General features: G+C 34.1%; 1 protein-coding gene across 8 annotated transcripts in view; it reads left to right on the top strand.

Annotated features, from left to right (window-relative positions):
• LOC132704149 (rho GTPase-activating protein 21-like) overlaps positions 1-14,566 on the top strand; it is a 293,818-nt gene that overhangs the window by 203,627 nt on the left and 75,625 nt on the right. For 3 of the 8 annotated variants that reach the window (XM_060673962.1, XM_060673968.1, XM_060673970.1), the window contains 9 exons: positions 889-1,351; positions 1,432-1,470; positions 4,724-4,980; positions 7,036-7,182; positions 9,213-9,305; positions 9,377-9,610; positions 11,761-11,817; positions 11,884-12,001; positions 13,418-13,504. In XM_060673962.1, the coding sequence (XP_060529945.1) occupies positions 889-1,351; positions 1,432-1,470; positions 4,724-4,980; positions 7,036-7,182; positions 9,213-9,305; positions 9,377-9,610; positions 11,761-11,817; positions 11,884-12,001; positions 13,418-13,504 (1,495 nt within the window). The remainder of the gene's footprint in view (positions 1-888; positions 1,352-1,431; positions 1,471-4,723; positions 4,981-7,035; positions 7,183-9,212; positions 9,306-9,376; positions 9,611-11,760; positions 11,818-11,883; positions 12,002-13,417; positions 13,505-14,566) is intronic. The other 5 variants (XM_060673964.1, XM_060673966.1, XM_060673967.1 and 2 more) reach the window with 5 other exon arrangements.

Below are 14,566 nucleotides of genomic sequence, written 5' to 3'. Positions count from 1 at the left end.
CCGATATCTTCTCGTATCGTGTCCGATACTGGTAGTAGCTGGCAATCGCCCACGTCTCAAAGACACTCATTTTTTGGATGGTGTTTCTGTTAGCGTTCACGCTTCCTTACTATATAAAATCACTGAAAATACGTAGCACTTGGCGTATCCTCTTTCTGAGTTTGTTGTTAAAGCTGCAATTCCCTAGAAATTATTTCATTTCTTAAAGATTTGTTCAGTGCGATAATTAACGTCATTGCCTTGACTGCTATCGGTGACTGGACCCTTATTGATTGTTCGATGGATGATATTCATTGCTACTAGACCTTCTAGTGTTTTTGCTATTAAGTTATTCCGCGTTTCGGATATTGTTGATGAGAATTCCATTTATGCCCCCAAATTTGCTTAAAAATATGCTAATCCTAAATAATAGAACTCAGATAGTAACAATCAGCGGTTGGACTATTAATCATACCTCAGAATGTAGAGCTGTTTCAAATGTTATCCCACTTTTCGCTGATACTGCTGTTGCTGTTTCTTATAGCAACAATTTTGAAGTATTAAGTAGTAGTTGAAACGGTAACATTGTTAGGGTAGAAGCTTACTACCATTAACCTAATGAAGTCCAATAGAACAGAGTTACTAATGTTTTCTTGTAGGGATATAAATAAGGCTTTTAGTGAGCCTAGGTATTTATTCTGATTCTCACCTATCCTGGATCAATCAAATAAGTTTATATTAAAAAAAAACTTTCTACGTACTGCTACGTCAATGTGGCAAAGTATATAATTTACAAAATTGAATCCTTTGAACATTTTTTTCTAAACTTCGTTATTTCGCCTGCATATGGGGTTGTTTTATTTCTCTTAAAAAAACTGTCCGCGCTTTAAGCCACTCGTCGCGTTTTAGGCAGCAAGGAGAGCCTCGCTTCGTTCGGCTCCAACTCCACCCTGACCGGCCACGAGATGGACGACTCCGTGATAATGTCCCGTTTCCGGCAGAGCGTGAAACAAAAGGAGGAGTTTCTGCGCACGCCCGGTCGTCCCGCGCAGCACGCGCTCATCCGTCGTGAGTTCTACGGACGTCCGAAAAAGCTCGAACGGGCGGTCTGGCCGCCCCCCAACGAGGCGGCCGCGCAGCAACGCTCTCCCAAACCGACCAATCAGAACTTTGCGCGCGTCAAGAACGACATCGACGGGGAGAGGGAGTGCGTCGGAGCGCAACTAAACGGTCAGGCGGGGGGCGTGGCTGCGGTAGCCGCCCCCAACACGTCTGCCCACTCTCCCAAGGAGTGGATGACTGCCACCACGGCGACTGAAATGGCGAGAGAAGCGTCGTTGCCTCCGGATTTCGAAGCCGTCGATGATAAAAGGCATGCGTTATTATTATTATTATTATTATTATTTTGAAGTCGACCCTTACTTTTCTCACTATCTTTCTTTCCTTTCGCAGGACCGTAGTCAATTACATTCTGGCGTACTTATTTCCAACGTGAGTTTGCTAGTAACGACGTGAAATGTTCAGTGTTTTTTTCGCGTTTTTTTTTTTTTTTTTCGCTTCATTTTATCAGAGAATGTTCGGCTAGAGATTAAATGGATATTTTATATTGTACTTTAGAAATATGTAATGCTTGAGTCGTTTTTGAGTTGCGGTTGTTCAATAATATCAGAATTCCTTAAATTTTTGTATTTTATTCAACGTTTTGATCGCAATGTTGATCTTTATCAAGAATCTTATCTTACTATTTTATTATTATTTATATTTTATTTTGTTTTATTTTTATCAATATTGTAATATAGGAATAAGCACAAACAATAAAATAATTGATATATTTTTTTACTTTGATGTTTATTTTTATAAAAAGTATAGTAATATAATAAACATAAGCATCAAAGTAAAAATGTTCATAATGTTCGTTGAAAATAGCACTAAAATTCTTGATAAAGATCCACATTGTGATCGAAACGTTGAATAAAACACAGAACTTTAAAGAATTTTGATATGAGCACTAAGTAGATATTTCAAATTTGAAAAATAAAGGGAAACTAAAATATTGTATTGTACAGGATGTTTGTATTTTCGTGAACACTCTATATATATTTAGGCAATTTTGAATTTTTCGGAACTTTTAGAAATATTTCGTGTACAATCTGAATCTTATCTTTCTTGACTAGTTTAAATATATCTATTTTTTCGGTTGAAGTTGTTTTTTTAATAGAGCTAAATATTAGTGGCTTGTTTTGAAATTTTAAAAATGAATCTATGAAAATGTTAAGTCTTTTTTTTTAATTATTCCTTTAACACTGTTTTTTTGTCTCAACTTTGTTTTTCCTCCACGGTTCGCCGTTATCTTGGACAATTGTTGCCCTCATAGTATTTTTACAGTGTTTATCATTTATAACTTTTTTTTTTAATTTTTACTATAGTTAGTTAATTGTTCACGAAAATACAAACGCACTGTGTACATAACAGTATACTACTTTGCTAGTATAAGTAAATCTAAACAACTTGGTTTTTAATATTTTTGACAGGTTCTGAGGTAAAATGTCATTCCACAATAAACGGTCCACCCTATACAAAAGTTTAAATCAAATTAATTTGTTTCCTTTCAAAAGTCTATCGAGTGGAAAACATTTTAGGCATTGAACGTGATCGATTTAATAAAGCAGCAACATTGGAAAAAAAAGATACGGTTGTAGGCAATTAGTAGTTCAAATGCCTCTGAACCAAATTTTATACCACGTCTTGCTGTTCTGCGTGTCTTGTGTATTTTGGGTTTTCTTATTTCTTCGTTCTCATGCTCTTGTTCTTAACTCATTGCTTGTTTTGCCTTGGTTAACGATTTTTTTGTTTTAGTTTCATTCTTTTATTTTTGCAATTGTTCATGTCTAATTATTGCTGGTCGGATTTTTGCTTTATTTTTTAAACCGTTATTTATTTCTTTTGTTTCCTTTGGACTTATCTCTCGCTTCACTGCTATATTGATTTTTTTCCTTTTGATTTTTTGCTTATCGGTTTTATCAGAGTAAACGATGCGGAAAACTGACGAGCAAGGACCCAAAAAAAAGCAGTTCCGTTTCATTTTAAATTCTTTCCCAATTTAATCTTTTCTAAGATTTCTGGCGGTTGATTCTAAGGACCTTCAAAATTTTGTTACATTTTTTACTTATCTTTCAATTCACTTACATATTGTCTTTTTTTCTGTCGCTTTTTTTTTCTTCTCGGTTTTATCATAATAAACGACAAGAAAAACTGTCGACCGAAAAAAAGCAGCGTCTTGCCATTTTAAATTCTTTCTTTTGCGGTTTATTCTATGGACCTTAAAAAGATGATACATTTTTCAGATTCTTTCAATTGTATTTATTTATTAAAAGTCAACCGGACACTAGACGTTTCAATTAATTTTAAACAGCAAAATAAAATCACGCATAAAAAAAGCAGTTTTTGCAAATTTTAATGTCAAAATTAAAAAAAAATCATTTTTTTTTGTTTTCGCAAACAAATGTGCCGATTTTCTAAAAAAACGAACAACTAGTTTATTTTTCACGTTTCTGCAACTTACTTTTTCTTAATACCCCATAATTTAAGAAATAGGAATCATATTTCTTAGAGAGACTAGACTAGATACTTTAATAAAGTGTTTAAATTAATCTTAAACAATCGATTTCAAGTGCACCTATAGAAATCGTCGAAGTTGAATCAAGGCTAGTATGGTTTTTGCTTTTTAACGCTAAATAAAGTTTAGTTGATTTTATTACAATTCAGAGATGTATAGAAAAATAATAAATCTGTTAATTCATGATAAATTCTCGCATATGATTGGAACTTTAATGGTGACACTATATATTAAACTATCAAAACGACTCTTATCTACTAAGGTAAAACACCCCATTAGTGGTACGTAATTTGTATTGCTTTTTTCAGTTGTTGGTATAATTCTATAGTTATTTGAATTTTAAATATCCTTGTTATTGGCATTGAGTTCTGGTGATTAATAGTAGAAAAAATGCTGGAGTTGCCATAATAACTGCAAAATTTTAATGTTTTAATTTAATAGATGAGTGTGTTTAATTAAATGACTCAGGTACAAAATTATACTGACAACTTACAATATAAAAATAAGCAAGTAAGACAACATAAAATATTTTTCATATTAAGCGCATGTAGTACTTCGTAGGTACTTTTTTTTTCAATAGCATTGTGAAGCGTCTATTCGTCGTATGACTTTATGTATTTATAATTGTGTTTAACTTTTCGAATTATTTGCTCAGATTTTCTGCAAAAAGAATAAAACTTTAAATGGAATAACGATTAAAAAAAAATTTTATATCACTGGTATGGATTGTATTTAATGTTAACCAGTTACTGGCAAAGGTACTAATAATGGGTTTGTAATAAAATTTAATAAGTTATATTGAAAATTCAATTCTAATAAACAAATTAAGTTACGAAAGTTACTTATGATGACTGCAAACATTTGTAAACGTTCCAACTTGCACTTGATAACTTTGGCTATAATATGTAAGGTTTATTTAAAACTGTGTCTTGAAATCTGCACAAAAAATGGTTTTTAGATATTGGATGCCAATAACTGGGTAAGCGCTAACTATTGGGTGTTTTGCCCTACGTGTTCCATTATTATGTCTTCAACCTCTCAGCAAATCGTTCGGGGTACACATGTTGGTCACTGTTACCTCAAAATTTACAGTCGCAGTTCGGTTCGTTAAATTTTACTCCTTTGCAGGATGTACCCCAATCTCCAAGTGGTGCACAAACGCGCGAAAGAGTTCGAAACCGGTTCCGATGATAACCGGACCGATTTTTCGCGCAGCGAACTCGCTCGGCTGAGTTCGAAGAAACTCGTGCCGAACGTGTGCGAGCGCGCGCACGAATATGAGACCAAAGCCATCACCGACGTCACCAAGAGGGACGCCGCTACTCCGGCGTCGACGGTGCCGATAAGGAAAATCCAGAAGGACAGCAGATCGCTGGACAGCTCAGGTACGGCGTCTCGTTCGAAATCATCTAATTTTTTTTATTTGCGCATGCGCAAATCGACAGTTTTTCCGACAGGTGCCTACCGGATTATACCCGAAGCGAAGTTATTTTTTAAAATAATTTGCGCATGGAAAATTGCAAATGTGCGAAAAATTGCAATAAAGACCTGCAAATAGGACGGACTTTAAATTTTATTGTTTTATCAAAGCTGCGAACACAAAAACATAATAGAAAAATTAGCTTTGGTTGAATTCGTTTTTCCTTACTTTTATTTTAACACACGATATCTCGACACCGATATATTCTTTAAACAATTTTTTTAATGAAAAATCTTAATATAAGCGTCAACAAGATCTGTTAATTGTCTGTATTAAAAAAAATTACTGTTGAGCTTTAACGTTAAAAGTTATTAATTTTTTTTTTTTCAATTTCTCGAAAAGAAATAAATTACTTCTTATTATATGCAGTGGGCCGACACAATCTAACAAACGGTTATTTATACAAGGTGTTTCAAAACAAATGCGAAAAATTTAAGTTTGATTTCTTGTTTCAAATAAAAGGTAGTGTGTTGTATAAACCTTGGGTCAAAAGTCAACTGTTAAGGAGATATCGCGATATAAATATATCGGAAAAATAATGTATAAGTAATAAAAAATTATTTAAAAAAAATAGTTTGGTGCTGTACCAACATTTATCAATTCTCTTCTAAACAATTACATTTTTAAAATTAATTGATTGATTAACATTTCTGAAACTAATCATCATCATCAATTCATATATAAAACATATATCTACCATTTCAGCATGTGTGTAATTCATCATAATTTAATTAAATGTTGAACAACTAAATGATTAGCTTATTAATTTTTGATTACATTAGTCGTGTTTTGTATTCACAATTAACGGTAAAGTTATAAAAAAAAATACTGGGGAAAAAAGTTTCTAAATGAATAACACAATAAAACAAAACACAAAAAGGGTGTTTTGATAATAGTTTGTACTATTTCCCTTTTTTAATATGAAAAATAAAAACCTTGTTTTTTCGTCATATTTGTTAAGCGATATCTCTCTAATAGTTTTTTTATATAACATACTCCCCTTAATTTTAAACAAAGAGACACGGATTTAAGATTTTCGCATTTGTTTTGAAACACCCTGTATATGTTTAAATAATTTTCCATGTCTACGGAGTAAGTATTGACAGTAATTCCATTTGGCTAGTATAACAAAACTTTGAGAAGTTACAAAGAAAAAGGAAAATCATTTATTTTTTCAAAATCTTATTTTAACCCGAACCATTTCTAGATATTGTCCATTTTCAGAAAACATAATAAGAAATCTTTAAAGAAGATAACCGTGTAAGTTAAGAATTCGAAAATTAAGAATTCGTACCGTAAAAGATTAAAACAAAAAACGAATACTTTTTTACATCCATCATAAACAATGAATGAAAACTAATAACTTTTTATATATTTTCGTGAATATTTAATATTTACTATACTTTTCTAATACATCTGTACTTTATGTGTCAAATTTATGTGTTTCTCTCACCCTTTTTTCCAAACCTCAACAGTCAATATCTTTGATAATAAAAATTTAGAAGACTTGTATGGACTTTTTTCATAAGGATTGGTTTCTTATCAATTTTAACAAGTTGTTTCAGAACGAGATGCTGATTCCTAACAGTGAGAATCATTACTTGGTTTAAAAAGAACTTTTTTTATCACAACAATTTTTTACCAGCCGCGTACGGAACGTGGACCTGATATGAAAAGGTATATAAAAGTTACATGTTAAGTAAAAAAGAAGTAAAGTTGTAACAAAAAAAAATCTGTAAACTTTCGTGCTTCTCAGGACCCCATCCATCTTATTCTGAAACATACGTGCTGTGGATTATTATTTCCACATAACCCAAAAATATAACTACTGATAATTTAAATTTTAAAAAAATCCATAAGAGTTTTGATAAGAATTCTCAATTGGGACACTTTATTCATACAAGTCTTAAGATCCTAAAGAAGTTTAATTTATCTGTGTAAACCACACCATGCCCAAAAGGTAGCAACACTAGCGCTAGCAGCATCAACGAACTGCTCTTCTCTGGTTTGGGAAATCGCGGACTCTCCGGCAACGTCATCATTTCTACCGGAAGTAAGTTTATCCATTGTCCTCCTCCGGTCCAGGAATCGTCCGTTAGACCAACAGGTTAGGGACAATCTCATCGCTGTAACTACAGCTAGTGTGGATGCTATTAAAACGTGTGGTTTATGACTGCTTTGCGATCGTTGTTGCGTGTCTCGCTAGAACTAACCCTACCCACGATCGGTGTAACCGTGAGCGTTTTGTTTTATTAGTCGTAGTAAAATCTCGCTGGTTGACTTTTCGAACGTTCTCTTGTCTAGGTTTCGACGCGAAGTACAACAATTTAATTGCAGAAAAATTAAGTTATTGGTTCGCACTTCGCACTGTCCATTTTTAATTTAAAAAACTTTTAGTTAAGCAAAGTCAGTTAACAATAAAGAGATTATGTCTTTTTCTTCTCCGAGGGTTATTCTAAATTATTGAATTTGCGGATTTTCAAAAATAACTGTTATATGATTTTTAGCTTCAAATATTGGAGATCAATTTGTCAAAAGCGGAAAAAATATTATTGCTACAGGGGACAATACTTGCCCCTCTATTAAATGACGCGTATATTTTGCGTGAATTTCGCTGTGCAGACGCTAGTAATTGTTGTTCGGAGTGAAACATGAAATTGTAATAAAAAATGGTTGAAGTTGCAGTCATTGAATATTGAGAAGGCAGAATTTCTCACATTTGTTCATACTTTCAGAACTCTTCGACGTCTTAATATTCATTCCTAATTGTGTATATAGTATTTATATTTACAGGGTGTTCCGTTTATCTAGGGTACCAGCTTTTTTATTGGAAATAGAACATATTTAATTTTTTTTTACATTTACCTTAAATTTTTTATTGATTCCTTCTGGAAAGAGGTCCAGTATCATATTCTGAGTGGATATTTTGGATTAATTCAAGGTCAGCAAAAATTAAGTACAAAAATTAAATGGTAAAAAGCATAAAAACTAATTTTTTTTAAACGGAAGACCCTCTATTTTTTATCATCTTAAATTTAATTTAATTTAAATCTAAAAATTAAGATGACTTTGTATAAGCTTACCTATTCCGAAAATTTATAGTTTCCAAAATGCTATAATACGGGTGTTAAGTTTTGTTATTAGTTGGCCGTGATACTGGAGCTCTAAAAAATTGAATTAGGAACGAAATTCAATTTCTAAAGTGAACTGGTGGTGTAGGGGACGCAGTTAGAGAATTATACACAATATACACAACTTCTATCCCTGAAGATAGCGGTGATATCTAACATTTACTTTAAGTTTTTAGAATTTTATTTATTTATTCTTAAATGTGTAATGTAAATATAATAGTTACATATGTTATGTAATTTATAATCCTATTTGTATCAGTTAAACTTCTTATATTCTAAAACACCATACTCCCTCAAATCAAGTTGAAAATCAAATAATAAATTAATGACTGAGAACTCTTGTCAAACTGATATAAAAACATGTGGTCTTTAGAAAGTGACTACTTTTCGCTCGCATGGCCAACTAGTAATAAAACTTAACAGTCATGTTATAGCGTTATTACAATAGGAAAATATCGCACTATGAATGATTTCCGAAACTATAAATTTAAAAAATAGAGATCCTTGTAGAAACTCACCTCAATTTTTAATGCTAAATCGGATAACATTATACGAAAATTACTTTTAATGTTGTGCTTTATTTTATATCAAAATAAAATAACTGATGCTCCCTTATAGGAAACATTAAGTGTTTTAGGACCAGATGCATACGATTTATCAAAAATAAGTCATAGGCTGGGAAGGTTTTCGAAACGTTTAACTCTATGTTTTTTTTTGTAAAACGTAATCCATATTCTTAATTAGTTTAGGGTTCACGAATTCAGTTATTGATAGTAAAAACTCTCAAATATATTACCACTTTTTGAGATTTGTAGTAAAGAAATCCCGTGCGTGTTTTTAAGTTCCATTTTTTTGAATAAAAAATATGTAGATTTTTTGATAAACGCATCGGTTGTTTTATTTATTGTTTTTCTGGTACTAATATTTACACAAAGTTTTATTGATATTTGCCCGCACGAACGGTTTCATTTAAAAGGCAACTAAAATTCGTTTACCATTCTTACAGATTTATTGAACAGCGAACCCGTCCCGTTCAGGCCTCGGTCCAATTCCGCCGAATCGTGGATAGGGACTCTCAAAGACACCAACACCTCCAAAGGTAACGCGCCATTAGTTTCCCACTTTATACTTACACAAACTATACGGCTTCGTTCCTAAACGGAATTCCAGATAGCCGACCAAGCGAAACTATCCCCCAGCCCCCACCCCTGCCGCCTTCCTCTCCCCTGATCCCGGAACCCGTCGTGGAAATTCAGTTGGCCGTGCCGACAGTGTCGATTACTCCAGCCCCTCCCGTCAGGCCCACGCAGCTCGACCTGGACCTGGACAGACCTCGGAGGCCCGTCAGGACCCATCATCCCAAATCCGTTCGCGATCCCAATCGGTTATCGGTGGTGATTCCCAGTGAGTCTTGAGTTTTCAGTGTGCCAACTTTTACTTTTTAATTTTTTTTTGAATTTTTTTTTTTTGCTTCCGCTAACGACTCAGTTTTGGATGTTTTTATTTTTCCCTCGCCGGCTAATTTGTCTCGTTTGTTTGAGAAGAAAATCGTTGATTCATTTTAAATTTGGAATTTTAACCGCTATGATAAACATTTTTGGCCCAGATTTATTGGTTGATCTGAGGTTTTTGACAATATATAAAATGCTATTGGTGAATTTTGGTTCAACAACCAATGGCCAATTGATGAATATGGCATTAAATAGCACTTTTTCCTGCTAGTGTTAGTCAGTGCAACTATGGGTCTCAATTCGAAGCTATAGTTCCTTCAAACTAAGCAATGGGTGACACATTCCACCACCTGCAAGAAAATTACAATTTCTGTTTCTGAACGGTGTAGAGCAATAACAAATATGTTTTATTGCTAACGGTGATACAACGAAACACGAAATAAAATAACGTCAAACACAATTTATAAATTTTTACAAAGGTCGCTTAAGCTATATAATTCCACTATTCTACTATTAACCTGTTATTTTAGTGCTGAATATAAATCGTTTCTGCGAACTAATATTTTTTAAACTTACTGGGAGAGTATTAGGCAATTCTGTGCACCTTAGATCTTGTTTCTGTAAAAAAATAGGTCCTATAGTAACCACACACTTACGAGTCTGGTCGTTCTTTACCACAAATCAAAATTTCTTAAAAACAATGTTAGAAGCACACTTACCACGTGTCCGTTTGCAGCAGAAATTTATAGCATATCATGCATATGCGGAATACATTGCAGAGAGCGAAGAAAAAAATATCAATAAGGCTAAAAGAACATCAAAGTACTTTAAAACTACGACAAAACAACTCAGCAGCAGTTGCCGAACATCATCATGGAACCGGCCATCAAATCTTGTTCCACTAAACTAAAATTCTTGCATGTTATCCATTTTTCTGCCCAAGAAATCTATTGAAATTTCTAAACAAAACACTTAAGCACGACTCACATCTTTATCTTTCATCAATGTGGAATTCAGTCCTTCCTTCCTCTGCCCCCCTTAAAAAGTAATATAAGCAGGTTCACTTTCATTGTTTTGTATTGATTTTTTATCGAGGGCATCACCTGTATTTGGGGCAGTTTATGGGTTTTGTCGTTTGCCTAAGTTACAACAGGCTCCTTGCTTGTTATGAGGTTATGCTTTTTCTATGTTCATCGTTTGGCTGGTTTAGCTGTCTTTAGAGATCTTCCTTTTACTCAATAATGGCATCGGCATAGCACTCGATAATTTCTGCCCATTAAAAGATTAAACAGAAATTTGCCAAGGCTGCCCCCCTGTTTGATGCCCCCTGGTATATTTTTTGTATAATTATCTCTGTTCTTTACTTTAGTTGCTTTATTCTCATTGAGACTGCCGACAACTCTTGCAACTGTATCTGGCGATTCTTTCTCTATCGTTATGCCTATAATGTCGGAATACTTTGATGTATTGAATTTTTCGTTTCTTTGATGATGAATATGGCGTAATTCGTTGATCTATTTCACCTAAAGTCATGTGTGTTTAGAATTTCATATTTGCATTCAAGGGCGTAATGTCCCGATAATTGTCTGGGTTTGTTTTCAATACTATCTTGAATGTTGTGCTTTTGTGCCATTCTGTAGGTATTTCCGATGTTTCTAAAATTTTGTTTTATGTATGTAGCCTTTTCGCTCAGGTCTGGTATATTTCAAAAGTTTGTTTGGAACATGGTCTGTTGCGTGTGCTTTGCTGTTTTTTATTTTTTTGATTTTTGACATTAGCTCTTCGTCGTTGAGTGTTACTCCTTGATTCGCCTTATAAGTTTTGGTTAGTTTTCTCCAGACATCTTTGACAACTTGACAAATAAGTCAATAAAAATACAAGGAAAATATCTTAACGTTTTCAAGAAGAAGCTGAAAATATGATGCTTAATCGCAACGCATTAACATATATAAGAATATACAGGCGGTGAATTTGTCGCCGTATATCGACTCAACGACTTTTTCCTTTCGATTTGTTCCCGTCCACATTTTCACATGGCCATTGCGTCTGATTTCTGCTTTAACACTAACGGTGCCCGACTAACACTCGGCTAATTTCTTGCAGCTAACCAAGACGACAGACCTGTCGTGGTTAAACGAAGAATTAAAAATACTAACCTAGGTGAGTAAAAATTTTGCAAGCGACGTTCCGAAGTTTATGCGTCATTTGTTTTTCGGCCATTTTCAGCCGACGACGACAGGGTCGTGCGGCGGGAGTCGTACCTGAAAGCGACCGAGGGCGGTCGTATGCACATAGACAGTGATTTCAGCGAAGAGAGCGAAATCTCACCCCAAGCACTCCGAAGGTAAGAGTTCTGTGTTGCAATTCCCACCTCTCAGCTTGACTCTCCATACGCTGATAAAAACGCCTATCTCGCTCCCCCTTGTTCTTCTGGACTCCTCTGTCGCCTGCTACTTACACGATAGGGTTTGTTCGCGCGAGGGAAGGGAGAGGATATAGTTGCCGCTATACCGGGTGTTGCGAATCGCGGCTGCCAAATTTCGACGGACATTAATGTCGCGTCTGCAGTTATTTTGTTTTCGATCAGATCCCTGAGTTAATGAATCGTATCAAATTGTTTCCTAATTTGGTTGCCGTTGAAAAGAAGTTAAATAAATAAATAAGGAAATCTAAATTTCTCTTCATTTTTTTATATTTATTTTTTATTCTTATTATTCATTTATTATATAAATGAATATTGCCTTTTCTTTTTTTTTTCCTTTTTCTATTTTCGATTTCTATTATTATTAAAGAATTTATTTTAATTTTCCTATTATCATTACTTATTTGTTTATTCCATAATAATAACTTAACATATAATTGCATAATATAGCACAACACATCCAAAAGTTCGCAGCACTGATACTAGTTTCACGCTGACTGTTAATGAATTTATGAATTTCTTCATGAAGTTCGCGACGAAACATACTGGCTTTGCCATGGCAACACGCTTAGTCAATTTATCTGGTTAGTTTATTCGTAATAGTTCCTTATTTAGTAAGTCCCAATTTTTTGTACAGCCAAATAAAGATTATACAAGAATTAGGCAAATATCGTTGCTGCTGATCATGTTTTGGTGTTTTGGTGGTTTTTCTAGAGAAGAAAAATAAAGCGGAAAAAAATTGGTTAAACAAGAGGGTAAACAATTTTTAAGGATGTCAAAAGAAAAGTTTAAAAGCCCCAAACTATGACGGTGCTTTGTAATGATAACTTTACTTTTTGGTTTATTCAAACAGTTTTCATCATTACAAATTCGAAAAATGTTGGAACAATTTCTATTTGGTGGATAAATTTATGAAGAACTTCGCGAATTTCTTTGAATAGTGTTTTACACATATCAAATTTATTTGATTACTCTTATTTACAAATCTACACGCTCCGGTTGTTCAGGAATCGAACTTCTTCAGAGCTTAATTGAAACTAGCTTGCATTAAACAGTGCAGCTGCTTATATACTTGAGAAGAACGGAGGATGATTGGCGAGACTTCGGCAAGTTCGATTCATCAACAATTGACTAGGAGATTTGTAAATAGTAAAACTGTCGAACTGTGCAAATAATAGATTATCCGCGATTAAAAGGTCTATTCCCCTTCACTAATTTTTGAGAGATTGGTAATCGCGATTCGAGGCAGCTGCGTATAGAGGAAGAGATCGTCGAAGTTTTTGGAGTAGCGGGTTGTCGTTTTTTCCGTCCTCCTATTTTCTGTCTGTCTGTCTGTAGCGCGCATAGGAAGTGGCGCCCTCCCTTGTTTCCCGGGGACATTCAGCAGCTGCGCAAAATGTTCGAGGAGGCCGCTTCCTCTTACGGGTGAGCAGAGAATACGAAAGAGTTAGAATGCGCGACTAACACCGTTTGCTTATTTATTGTCGGCTCATTCATGCCGACTGTCTTAGTCTTCTAACCAAAACTAACGGGACGGTCGATTTGAGTAGATACTAACGTCGAGTTAAAATAGAAATAGAATAATGGATGCTGTATTATTAGAGCAACTCGCGTCACTGATAAAAGTGACTGATTTTTTGTGGTGATATTTAAATTTATGATGGTCATATGAATTGATGAGAAAAACTATTGTTTGGAAAGAATTTTTTTTTCTTTTTGGTTTTAAATTCCACACGATGCACATTAGCCTATCTACTTAGGGTTCAAGAAAAAACTATGCCTGCATAAATGAGTGACTTCGTATTCAAGAACAGAATTATCCGGATACACAGTTTGGTTGTCTGGAACTGTCACAGCATTAACTAAAATAACTGATGACTTGGTTTGTCAGACTGATCGACATAAACTGTTTTGTCTTATTGTGCACGATTACAGCAAAACTTTTGATATTGTTGATACTAAAATAATGTTTTTTTTTTCGAAATGTTCACCAAATTAATTCAGTCTTACTTTGACAACAAGGATAGCACCCTTTCTGTGACGCAGGGCGTATCCTACTCTTGGGACCTCTCCTCTTACCATACATCTCTGACTTTCCTTGTATTTTGGAACTTATATAATTATGCTGTCGATTCTCTTTACTCTTACTCTTTTCGTGAAAATGACATATTTGATGTATTTTTAGCTCATAACTTTAAGCTTGATGCCAATATTGTAGGCCATATTATATATACAAAATCAGGTAGACTATGTCAAGAATCATCTAAGATCTAAAAAAACTTTAAGACTGAAACAAAAAATCTAGAGCTATGGTAGGATTCTAACCTACGATTCACAATTGGTTCTATCATTAGTTCTATAGATTGCTAAATTATCTCAATGATGATTCAGTGTGTGGCGAACGATAGTGACCGACTGCAGAAAATTCAGAATGCTTATTTCAGATTTTCTTAAAATATTAAAAAATATGACATAATCAGTCACGTT

This window comes from Cylas formicarius, unplaced genomic scaffold (assembly GCF_029955315.1).
Source record: "Cylas formicarius isolate icCylForm1 unplaced genomic scaffold, icCylForm1.1 PGA_scaffold_6__28_contigs__length_40554024, whole genome shotgun sequence".
Lineage (NCBI taxonomy): Eukaryota > Metazoa > Arthropoda > Insecta > Coleoptera > Brentidae > Cylas > Cylas formicarius.
Note: the sequence above shows the minus strand (reverse complement) of the source record. Positions and strands in the feature narration are given on the sequence as shown.